General features: G+C 33.1%; 1 protein-coding gene across 1 annotated transcript; it reads left to right on the top strand.

Moving 5' to 3' along the window:
• The first annotated feature begins 389 nt into the window (after positions 1 to 389).
• Positions 390 to 1,781, top strand: LOC128668479 (uncharacterized). The gene has a single exon (XM_053741561.1). The coding sequence runs from the start codon at positions 390 to 392 to the stop codon at positions 1,779 to 1,781; it is 1,392 nt and encodes a 463-aa protein (XP_053597536.1).
• Positions 1,782 to 14,011: the final 12,230 nt, after the last annotated feature.

The following is a 14,011-nucleotide window of genomic DNA, read 5'->3' as shown; positions in this document are numbered from 1 at the left end:
AACACTGCCAGAGCACTCTAAATCTCACTCAAACGCCAACATATTTGTGGACGGACTCAACAATCACTATCACGTGGATTAAATCTCATCCGTCTCGCTGGAAGGAGTTTGTTCGGAATAGGGTGTCACATATTCAAGATCTACTTCCAGATGGCCACTGGAATTTCATTCCGGGCACACGAAACCCAGCAGACTGCGCAACACGAGGGTTGACACCTACACAACTCCGTGATCATCAACTGTGGTGGACTGGCCCACCATGGTTGCTCAAGAGTTCATCGTCCTGGCCTAAATGCCCATCAATAGATGATACAGGAGCTCAAGCATAAGAACGGCCTGGATTGGCCTTATTCTCATCGAATTCATCAGTGAAATCAAGGTGGCCTATTATGGAACGGCCTATATCACTACTCCGCATGTTACGAGCTACTGCAATCTGCTTTAGACTCCGTGACATGATCAAGAAATCACCGAACTCATCACTCAAAACTCCGATTACTTCTGACGAAGTAACTTCCGCACTCAACTTCTGTATCAAAGAAACTCAACGCATTCATTTCTCAACTGAGATCAACATGCACTACAAACACGCACCATGGTCTAAAGGTCATCCATTTGCTCGGTTGGTTGCATTCATAGACACCGATGGCATCATTCGAGTAGGTGGACGATTGGAGAACGCTCCAAATCAAGACCAAATCAAGCATCCTGCTATTCTACCACGGAATGCGACACTCACTAAACTCATCATCTCTGATGCTCATCAGTGTACCATGCATGGTGGTACTCAACTCACTCTTGCATTCATCAGACAAAAGTACTGGATCATTGGTGGTAGACAACCAGTACGCTCAGTTATACTCAAGTGTATAAAATGCGCACGACATCGTGCTGATAGAGCTCAACAACTCATGGGTCAGCTACCAGTATCAAGAGTCACTCCATCATCTGCATTCACACACACTGGAGTTGACTACGCTGGTCCAATAACACTCAAAAATTGGAACCACCGAGGAGCAAAAACATACAAAGGCTGGATTTGTGTTTTTGTCTGCCTGTCTACGTCAGCAGTACATCTAGAGGTAGTCAGCGACTACAGCTCTAGTGGGTTCATAGCAGCACTCCGCAGATTTTTCAGCCGACGAGGCATCTGCACAGCACTCTACAGCGATTGCGGAACGACGTTCAAAGGCGCTGAAAAGGATCTCAACCGTCTGTTCACTCAAGGAACTCAAGAATCAAGAGAAACACTGGATCACATCACTGTGAACAGTATTACTTGGAACTTTAATCCACCAGCAGCTCCACACATGGGTGGAAAGTGGGAAGCTGCCGTCAAATCACTCAAACACCACCTAACTCGAACAGTGGGAGAATCTTCATTCACGTTTGAAGAATTTACGACTCTTCTTACGCAGATTGAAGCTATCCTAAACTCAAGACCATTGGAGCCGATTACTAAAGATCCAGATGACATTGACGCACTCACTCCTGGTCATTTTCTAATTGGACGAGCACTCAACATGATTCCTGAACCAGCACTCATCGATACAACCAGTTCTCGATTGACAAGATGGCAATTTATTCAACAACGTGTTCAACAGTTCTGGAATCATTGGTCAACAAGTTACCTGCAAAGACAACTGGCAATCACCAAGTGGCAACGTCCAACTCATCAAATTCAAGTTGGATCACTTGTATTACTCACCGACGAAAGGTTTCCACCAACCAAGTGGCCTCTCGCTCGTATCATTGCACTCCACCCTGGCAAGGATGGATAGACCAGGGTTGCTACACTGAAAACAGTGAACTCTACACTCACTCGTCCAATCACAAAGCTCGCACTCCTACCAGTGGAACCTGAACCTCAAGAAGATGACGACAACTAACTCACCTGGTTCACTGGCATACTCAACGAAAGATCACGCACTCCAGAACTCATCAATCATCAAATCTGTTGCTGATGGCGGGCGGAATGTTGCGTAATCGCGCTATATTTAAATTTAAATATAGTTGCACTTCTGGCAGATAGAGGCAGCACCTACTGGGACCTCGTGGCCTGTGAATTCAAACTTGACTTGCGCAGTGCGGCGCATGCGCATCGTTTTTCCTGCCTCTTGTCGAGAAGACCGACGCCATTATCTTTCGCAAATACTTTTCAAGTGAAAACACGTGTTTTTCTAAATCTTATTATTTCGTGCTCATCTCGAGTTATTAATTAAAAATATTGATAAAGTTCAATTAAGCACTCATCAAGCTCCATAAAATTATAATTATTTTCGTACGTGTGGGCACCAGAGCTCAAAAATAAAATAAACCAAGTTCAAGGATTCAAGTGATCAACGACCATGTTTTTCCAAGAGGTTAATTCAACGGAAATCATTACAGGTGCTTATTTCTCCACTAAATAATTATACCAAGTGTTCGTAAATATAAAAGACTTAATTTATATTAAATTAATTATCAACATGCTCAGCATTTTAAATAAAATTAAATTAAATCCTCGCTCGGTAGCCTCTGCAATCATGCTACCACATGTTAAGAAATTAAATTCAATGCAGTGTAATTTAATTAAACTTATTAATATAAATTAAACTAAGTGATCATAACTAATCGATCCTCAATGAACTCAAATATTTATCGTAATTCAAGTGTTCAATAATTAACTTCGCTCGGTAACCTCTGCGTTCATGTTACTTATACTCATTACATTTTTTGCGATCTACTCAGTGTTCAATTTCAATTCAAATTAAATATTTAAATTATTTACTCGAGATCAATTTTACATTTCGCATTCATTTAATTACGTATTCATGAGATCAGACAATGTAACCCAGTGATTATGTGCTGTGACGAATAAAATATTGTTATATTTTTTTAATATGCGTATTTTCAATTATCCTAACCACCAACCAGTCCTGGCATTTTCTTAATTAATTATTATTACAACAATTATCGATGGATTGATTCCAAAATCAACTGGACTCTGAAGTTTCATAAGCCGCGTCGAATACAACTTTAACCATCAAAATCGGTTCATTCTTTTAAGAGAAACCGTTTTCGAAAGAATGAAAAAAAACATTTTTTTAGTATTTTTGAAATTTCTCAAAAACGACTTGATAAATCATTTTCAAAATCTGATAAGTTGTAGAACTCAAAAAAAAACGCGTCGATTGCCATCTTAACCGCCTCAATCGGTTTATTCATTCGAGAGATATCGTTTGCGAAAAAATGGTAACAAACGTTTTTTTTTCGAAAACAAAAGCATACAAAAGTATTTTCGAGCTCGAAAAGCTCGAAAATTTATTTACAACAATATTTCGAGCTCAAGGAGCTTGAAAACGGCGGAAAGTTTTGGGTCTGGCGAGTATGATATAATAATGAGTCAGAATTTTATTCTTGTAAAGCGTCATCTGAAAATAAGAGATTGTAAAGTGAATGAATGTACAAAAGGATTCTGGTGTAGGTGTGGTTAATGCAATAAGTAAAAATTAACAAAAATTACAGCAGTATATGAGCTGTTTTATTAACAATTTGTACACTGAAAAACTGTGAGAAATAATATTTATAGCGAGCGTGACTGTTGAGTATACGCGATAGCGAATGCAACTATACAAAATTCACGTATAAAAAGGCCATTCGGCAGTCGAAATGGAAGGTAGGTTTTCCAATTAATCTATATAAAAATTTTTATACATACATATCTCGTGATACATGTTATTGTACAGTCATGATATGAAATGAGGCTCGTTTTCTAAGAGTGAAGGTAAAAAAGACAACGACTACTTTCGATAGACAGCTTCAGATAGTTAATTTGACAAAACATTATATTGGTAATGCACCAAACTGACCTTTACGTAAAGAAAGTATAGAAAATTTAATTAGTATGAGATCATAATTACAATCGCTATTACGATAACAAGACCAGTTATAATTATAGGATGTACACCCTAGTGGTTTCAGCGGCACTATAAAATTACTGTTTATTGACGTTAAATCGTCGTAAGTTCTGCCATCGAATATTCGACTGCATGGAGTGATTTGACGATCGTTTCCGAGTGTGGTTGTGAAAAGTCTTTACCATATATTTTTTTAGCACTTACGGCAATAACACCATCTAATCGATTATTATAAATCGCTAAATAACGATAGTATGAGCCTCGATCATAAACATCATATTAATTTGATTTACCGACTGTGGATACCGAAAGTACAAACATATGTGAATAATTGCACTGCATTCGACAAACATTTTACGCTCAATTTATGGTAGATTAACTCTCCAAGCACACGCATTTAGATGTAAAATTTGCAAATTCATGGGACTGCCCGGGAAAAAAAAATAGTATAATTTTATATAGTGATTTATATGTATACAATAACTGCTATGAAAAAAAAAAAAAAAAAAACCTAGCTAAATTATGGACTCCAACCCAAGACCTTCAGATTTAAAGTCTGACGAGTTAACCTCTGTGCTGAACCACACACTCAAAATGATAAGTTAATTGTATATATTTATTTGGATATAAACGAACTTTAAATAATTGCAGACATTAATAAATGATTGATTCTATTATTTGTATTATATTTGATTATGTTATTGTTTATAGGGTAAAGAGACTAATAGCGGTATACCCACTAATAGCGGGGCAATAATTCCTTCTTTTGGCAAATTAAAAAAAATGAGAAGTTAAAATCTTTTAAACTTAACTAAGACTTTTTAAATTTTATATCTCAGTTTTTTATAACTTAATTCATTGTTAAAACTTCAAAATTTTTTAGCTGTTATCCCGCTTTGGGTCCTGTTAGTCTATTTTCAAGAATTAAAAAAAAAATTTCTTTATAACATTCATATATGAATGCGGTAATAAATTAAAAAATTTTATAGACTTTATTTAATAAATAATTATGCAGTTTTTATGAATAATCTTACGTTGTTCGGTCGTATCTAAATTATTTCACAAAATATTATGATTCGCACGCCTGCACAGCTTAATATTCACTTAGAAATTGCCATTCGATAAAATTTCTGAGAACTTCATTGTATAAAATTTTATGTAATTATATAAAATTTTATATAATTATATAAAATTTTTTCGACCGAATGTATAAATATGTATGATTATTTGTAAGATAACATAATTACGCATATTTATATACAACTATATATATATATGAATATATGATTATACATATTTATATATAATTACATAAAATTTTCTATAATAGAATATGATTATATCTTATTATATAAAACTTTTATTTCCCGGGTGCAAAAAAAAAAAAAATACAATGTATATTATCATTTTTATTGTATAATATTAATTTATAAGTAAAAGGCATTTTGAACGTACTATTTTTTATTTAAAACTGTTCAATTCATTGATAATGATTAACATTTGCTGTTGTTAACAATTAATAAATTTACTAATGCTGTATCTCTGTTTATCTTATCTAAACTCATTAATATTTGAAGTCCTTACCCTATAATGACTAACAATTTTTTATTTAAGTGTTTTTTACTTTTTTTCACGACACGAATAATTTCAGTATACTTGGAGTATATCACTGGCTATTAGAGACATTTAAAAAATAAAAAATCTGACCGACAACTAGTCGATAGTTCACTAACGAAAAGTTTCTCACTTACCGACACTATACGCTCGATTGACAAGTGTTTAACTCACTCAATATTTTAAATGAACCGCCAAGATTTCGGTTTTTGACGATCCCAATACTTATCAATGACCATAAAAGGACCGTCCATTACCTGTTAATTTACGGTCACTAGTTAGCTGAAATATAATGCACATACAAAACATCAACCATACAGTTACGATCGAGAATTTTCACAACGGCACTTGTCTCTCACCATCAAATAACGCATCTTTAACGGTCGATATACGGTCATTTGTTGGTACCGTGAATTTACGGTCATTCGAGCGTCGTTTTACGATGATTTTACAGTGATCACGAATCCACCAGAGCAGGTACGATTGAAACATCATAAATGATAAAAGATAATAAAAATAATAAATACTTTTAAAATATAAAATAGCTGTGCAATTTACAATTTACCTCGTTCACAAAAAATACAACTGACAAAATTGTTTTATTATGGGAAAGGCATAAGTTATATGAAATGAAAACCATATTTTTAAAATTTTTTCATTCCATTAAAACTTTCAAGGCTACCAAATTATTAGAAGAAATGGTCAAAATATAAAGTTTGAGGTCATGAATTGAAGCTTATTAGTCAAGCTTTAAAATACTTATTACAGAAATTATCTATGAGTTTCAGTTTTAAAGTTATACGAACTTTAAAAGTGATTAAAAACTGATTTATTCGAAAAATCGTTATAATTTCAAACAGCCATAGCTTCTAAACTAATCGTCTGATTCAGCCCATCTTCGAACTTTACCGTGGTAACTATACATAAAATAAGTGTGGAAAATTTCATTAAGATCGGATAAGAATTGCAGACGCAATCGTGCCCTCAAAAGTCGATTCTATCCCATATATATACATGGGTCATTCCACCAAATAAAGTTATTTTTACGGCGTGACCCTCGTCGATTTGATTTAAACCTTGTGGAGTCTTTCTATATATTTAAAAAAAAATTCTCTGAAAATTTAAGCCTTTAATATGCAGCAGTTTCAAAGTTATGATTTTTTGAATTTTTTAAAAATGTTTGTTTTCAACGTTTTCATTAATTTTTTTGCAGGAAAAAATATTTTCAAAAAAATGAGCACATAACAGTTTTTCGTAGGAAAAATACTCAGCTTTCTAACAAAAATATCCATTTTTTATTCTAAGTTACAGAAGGCCCTTTAAAATTCGTTTAAAATAGAAAAAACGAATTTTATGACCGTGCGGCGCATGATATATCTAATTTGATGTTTTTTTCTGAAAGCTGAGCCTTTTTCCCACAAAATATGTAATTTTCACGATGTGCATATTTTTTGTTTGAACAAAATCAATAATTATTTAAATACAAATTATTGATTTTATAGTTTTCTCAAACTGTAATAGTTTATTGTGTGGCAAGAGATGAAATAAAAAGATATCAGACGAGAATGAAGTAGGCTGCCCAAGCCGCAGGCAAAAGCTGGCAATAACTGCAATCTGAAGTCTTGTTTCATCTCGTGTTACACACTATTTTTTCATGATTACCTGCATTGAAAATTAGTTTCAGTGGCAGCAGCAACTTAGAATTAAGTCAGTTTAAGATCGATAGTGTGATCAACCATAAGTCTACGCGTAGCTTATGATTAGTAATTTATAATTAAACAGAAACCATAAATACTATTTATTATTTACACAAATTTTTATAAAACTCGATGACAAAGTTAGAACTGTCATTACGACAGATATCATCAATATCCTGAAATCATTTTTGAACAAAACGCAAGAATCAAAGTTCAAATCACTAATTCCTAAACTTGAAGCTTTGATGCTGGTATCATGAAAAATAGTTTTATAATTTTTGTTGTCACAGCTTTACTGCAAATACATACCAGAAAACATATCCTCACACCGCAAAGTTTATGCATCCGGGCTATTCAAAATTTTACCAGCGATGATTTCACTTTTATAACCAACCCTCCTTAAAAGATTCAAAACGATGGGAAAAAAATTTGTAATATTTTTTAATGCTTTTGAATACTTTGAATACTTTTTAATCACAGATCCTCAAAAAAGTTAAAAATTAAAGTTTTTTAATCATGGAGAGTTTATATTTCATTTAATTTTGTTCAAACAAAAAATATGCACATCGTGAAAATTACATATTTTGTGGGAAAAAGGCTCAGCTTTCAGAAAAAAATATCAAATTAGATATATCAAGCGCCGCACGGTCATGAAATTCGTTTTTTCTATTTTAAACGAATTTTAAAGGGCCTTCTGTAACTTAGAATAAAAAATGGATATTTTTGTTAGAAAGCTGAGTATTTTTCCTACGAAAAACTGTTATGTGCTCATTTTTTTAAAAATATTTTTTCCTTCAAAAAAATTAATGAAAACGTTGAAAACAAACATTTTTAAAAAATTCAAAAAATCATAACTCTGAAACTGCTGCATATTAAAGGCTTAAATTTTCAGAGAATTTTTTTTTAAATATATAGAAAGACTCCACAAAGTTTAAATCAAATCGACGAGGGTCGCCCCGTAAAAATAACTTTATTTGGTGGAATGACCCACATACATAAATACATACATATATAAATTTTTTAACGAATGATATTTTGAAACTCTACTTAACTAATTATGATGTTATCACAAAATTCCTTGAAAAATCGACCATGAGGACAAATACAATAGTCAAATTTTATAACCGTGGACCTATTGGTGTGCTAAGGTGACCCACACTTCCAAGTCACGTTCACAATAGCGACTGGCAAAGATTACATGTTAAGTGTCACCAAGAGATTTTTTTATTATTAACAGTCAACCCAGCCTCTTGGTACTGAGTCGACTGGTTAAGCTAGCTTATATATAATGAAACTGTCAGGGTTGGGTATCCACCCGTTTCCTGGTCACTAGGAATAATTAATTGAAGGATAAGAAATTTGATTGACCATACTCAGTGGTTATAATATGAACAATTGATTAACTATTAATTTTTATTTAATTCGAACGATAAATAGAATCTTTGTCAATTTATAACATTAATAATCAATCCCGACAATAGTAAACGGACTCTACTTTACTCAATGTAACATGTGCCCAAAATGGCGTACTAAAACTCATGCCCACGTGGCTGACTCACTCTCACACATCTCACATTTATAAATTGACCCGGAAAACTAATTACAATGGCAATATTTCAATTAACAGTTTGCCTCGCGTACAATACACTGATATAATCTTACTGCACACTTGTGATCCCAAATCTAAGGCGAGGTGTCCAGGATTTTATCCTTCCTGCTCGAACTGACCCGATTCTCCATAACCACATAACCTTCTAATGCACGATACAATATTTACCATAACCTAGGTAAATAAGGGCTCTCCCGCCGACCAAAACTCGTCCAGCTCACGTATTCAAGGACAATTATACAACCGCTATTTCCGTGATATTTTGTAAGTTGCAGCGCAACCCAAATATGGTGTCTCCAGGAGGTGACAGAGATTGAGGCCTACTAGGCCTGATGGAATGGAAAGTCCTTCCAGAATGGTGTCCGGCTGACGAAAGAGGAAGAGGCCGAGTATCCCGTATTTTTATTCTTGGTGGAACACCCTCCATAATTTGGACTTGCGCTCTTGAAGCCTTTCTCAGGATCTTGACTTAAGTAGTCAACAAGAACTAGATACGAAATACTGTAAATTCTGAAGCCGAGAGCGCAGTCGTACCATAACTAACGAGGCAAATTGAAATAATACAATAAAAAATGAATATTAAATTTCCCTATCGCGGCACGAGCGAATTTTCCCATTTGGTTAAAAGTGCGCCAACAGGTACTAGTGAGCCGCCAATTTCTCTGATTGGCCAACTAGTAGCAGGACTCTCATGCCGGCTTGGACCGACCATGAGTAAGAAATTGTATGTACAGGGCCCAATTCGCGAGTGACCCGGCACTATTCTGACCTTGAAGTAAGTAGCGAGTTCGGTAGCTCCCGGACGTAGCGAAAGTATACAAAGCTTTTCAAAATGATTAAGCTCGTGACTGAACACAGATAATGGCAAGCCATAAACTTGTAGTGAGTCAAATGAATTATCTGAAGTTCGCCGAGAAATTTCATACGATGACGACACAGTTACATGTATCACAAGATATTCATGTACGAAATTAACTTATTCGATAGATTAAGTAAGAAATCTACCTTTCATTTCGGCTGCCGAATGGGCTTTTTTTGTTTGAAAACAGCGCTATCTATAACCAATTAATTTGAGTCAGCTGTTAGGCAATGGCCAGTCAAGATTTCATTCTCATACAATATCAAAAAAAAATTACAATTGATATTTTATTTTTCGAATTATTAAAATTACTATAACACGGAAACTATAGACTTTAGCGACTTGACTCATAAGACTTTTTTTGAGGGAAATAAAATTTTCTATGAAATTTTTATGAAAATTTTTAGTGTACTTTTATTGGTTTATGTTCTGCAAACCGATAAAGGTCAACTTCAAAGGAAAAATGACTTTCGCAACGGACACAAGTGAAACAGCTCGAAAAACAGCTAAGTTACTATGACCACTTTTGAAGAACACCAAACGTCCGACAATTTGCGACCAAAACCGCGTTAATATCACAAAACGCAGCTGAGTATTAGAAAGTTAAAACTAAAGTAATTTAATTTACGTGTACACGGAAAAAAATTCTAGTTAAATTTACGATGCTAACATCGTAATTTGTCCTATTGATCTTTGTAGTGGTGGACTAGACTTTTAAAATCGTAATTTTTACGATTGAGCGTTGGAAATTTCATTTAAGAAATAATACTTCAGATAAATAATACGAAGTTTTAAGCTCTTTAATATAAATTACGATGTGAACATCGTAAAATTTGAAGAGAAATCTTAAATAAAAGAATAAAATAATAATCGATCCCCGGGAAAAAATGATCAGAGCTGATCAGACATGAAAAATGATTATGTCTGACCAGGCCTAGCCAGGCATAGTCAGGTCTGATCAGGTATGTTCATGTCTGTTCATGCCAATCCGGGTAAAAAAATCATAGATAAAAAATGGCCCTAAATAATTATATATAATTATGTATAACTATATACAATTATATATAATTATTTCTATAAAAATCAAAAAAATAAAAAATTCGGGCGTGTGCAGGATTCGAACTGTGGACCTAGCGCTCGAAAGTTTAACCCGCTACCGTTGACCTAAGTAAGAGATTGACTTGAAAAGTAAGTTTGTTATGAACTTCAACTAATGAAAATCTCATACGTGATAGATTTTTGGTCAACAAAATTTTAAATCTTATTCATAATAGATTTTTCGTCAGCAAATTTTATATCTAATTTATTACTTATTGATTTATAGTTATATGAAATTATATATAATTATAACTACGTTAGTTATGTATAATTATATCTTAGTTAGTTATATATAATTATAAGTTAGTTAGTTATATTTAATTACACTAAGATTTTAGATTTAATCCCATGTATCAGGCTGGATCAGACATGAATAGGCATGGACAGGTATAATCAGCCCTGAGTGTATTTTACGCTTCAGACATGAATAGGCATGGTAGGGTCTGATCATTTTTTCCCAGATCGGCAGTTAGATTCAAACCCGAGTCCTTGTGAGTGTGAAGTGTCCGACGCCTTGTACCATTCGGCCACCGAAGGGCCTACACTTTATGTTGTTTTTATGATCCATATAATCGATTTGAATAAACAGCCGTAAGTCACGAGAGCGCCTCTTGTGGAGGACGCAGTTACTATTTAAAAATTACGATAATATATACTATAACATCGTATTTTTTATATCTTTCATTGTATTATAACAGAGGCAGCACTGTAATATTTATTTTATTTAAAAGTAAATAAAAATATTAAATATACCAATAAATGTAGTTTTTAAAGTGTAATTTTTATTTCTTTTTTTTTTACGATGTTAAATTATAATTTTTGAAGTAATTTTTAATCCTAAAAGTCTTTGATGAAATTACGATGTTAAATAGTAAAAAATTTAACTCATATAGTAAATTTTGAAATAAGACATTTAAAAAGTGACGTTAATAAAAGTCTAGTCCACGATTACGATGTTAACATCATCGTAAATTTTGGTAGAACCCTGATTAAACAAAACGATTTGTGACGATTAAAAATTAAATCATCATTAATCGTCTTTAATCGTCATAATTGTCATAGATTTTCAGATTTAATCGTCCCAAATCATCAAAAGACGATTTATTATTTTACGATTAAAAACGATTAATGACGATTAAAATTTAAAATCGTCATGAATCGTCTTTAATCTTCATTCGAAAGATTTAATCGTTTTTAATCATCAATTGACGATTTAAAACGATTATTTAAAATGGGAAATCTTTGAAATCAAATGGAAAGTACTTAGAATTAAAATTAAGAGCTCAAACTTGGTAGGAGTTTTTTTTCAGCACAAAGAACAATATTTTGCTTGATGAGCAACGAAAAACAAACTTTTGCCGGAAACGAAGCACCCTAATCTATATACTAGCTGCCCGGGAAGAAATCATCAGACCTGATCATGCGTGAATATTCGCCAGCCATCAGCATGCGTGATAATACTTGGTCAGGCATGATTATACTTTCTCATGCATGATCACGCATGTTCATGGCTGGCGAATATATGGGCATGATCAAGCTTGAGCAAGCATAATCATGTTTGACCAAGCATGATCAGGCCTGCTCAAACATGATAAAAAAAAATAAAAACAACGATTATTCAACTTGAAATAAACTTATTTTGATAGTATTGTCATATAGTTAATGTTTACTGGCTGAAAAGTAATATGGAAATTTTACCCGTGACGGGTCTCGAACCCACGACCGTCGTGTTATGAAGCACGTCCGCTGTCCACTAGGCTGCCCTGTCTCGTTCAGTTTATGAAGATTTTTAACACCTTTTAAAACTCGGGGTTGTGAAAAATAAAATATCATTGGAAATCAATTTAGATTTGGTCGTTATAGATTTTTTTTTAATAATGCATGAGAAGAATTCTGGTTATAAATCACAAGCAAATTGAACATTTAAATTAATCTTAATTATTAATTGAAAAGAGAAAAAATGCAATTGTATTGATTATCATTATCGATTTCACAAAAATTTATTGATTCAATTCTTTAATTAATTTAAAAAAAAATTAATTTAATCTATTTTAATTATTTTTTGGAAAAAAAAATTAATTTTAATTATTAACAGAATCAATAATTATAAATTAAATTTATTTTAATTATCGATAAAAAAAAAAAACAATAATTCTAACTACTACATATTAGACGATAATGAGTTACATATGTTGGAATCACTCAATATAGACTCAAAAAGATTACCAATTTATTGCAGAGCAAAAATTTAACGAAAACTATTTACTTCTGAGATTTATAAAACTATAAAAATAAATAGCTTGACAGTAAAATTAACTTTAATTAACAATACTGAAAATTATGGATCAATAAATTTCTTTGTAGAAATGAATAGAATTGTGTGTTTCGTTTTAGAGAAATTTGTTATTAAAAAAAAAGAATTTCTTTTGTAATTTAGAATACCAAGTTGAAATAGATCATATAATATCTATAAGTGACAGTAAAAAATGATTTTACTGTTTTAATAATAAACCATGTTGTCATTCATGCTCTTGCATGATTATAATTTCGTATGAGTACAAATCCGTATAAATATACCCAACGATGCGAACTCATAAGCACTCTTGTAAGTACACGCATGGTCGATTCAATGACGTAAAAAATGGTTGAGCATGACCAGTCTTGATCAAGCATGAATTGTGTACGACCATACAAATTCATACGTAATCATGCAAGCTCATATATGATCATACAAAGGACGCAAAAAATAATTGTGTATGATCAAGCTCGATCGAGTCTGATTATACATACTCATATAAAGCTATACACGATCAAGTAGGTTGGAGCTCGATCATTCTGGCCACTCGAAAATAGATATGGATGGTCATGTATGATCAAGAATGATCATGGATGTCCATTCGGAGCCATGCGCAGTCGAGCATGATGGTCTTGACTGGGTTAAGTATTATTATGCATGACTAGGCTCGACCAAGCATAAATCGTGCATAATCAGGTTTGATCAACCAAAAATAATAAATGGTCATGCAAGAACAAGCTTTATTATTATGCAGGCCCGTGCACAATCTTTAAATTTCTATTGTACATAGTCGTGCACTGTCAAGTATGACTGTGCATGAATCATGCAAGTTCATGTATGATGGTATATTACCATTCATGATTGCACTTTGGACAGGACTTTGCACGATCTTGCATGATTCATGCATGCCCATGCCTGATTCATCTACGATCATACATG

This window comes from Microplitis demolitor, chromosome 8 (genome assembly GCF_026212275.2).
Source record: "Microplitis demolitor isolate Queensland-Clemson2020A chromosome 8, iyMicDemo2.1a, whole genome shotgun sequence".
Taxonomy (NCBI): Eukaryota; Metazoa; Arthropoda; class Insecta; order Hymenoptera; family Braconidae; genus Microplitis; species Microplitis demolitor.
Note: the sequence above shows the minus strand (reverse complement) of the source record. Positions and strands in the feature narration are given on the sequence as shown.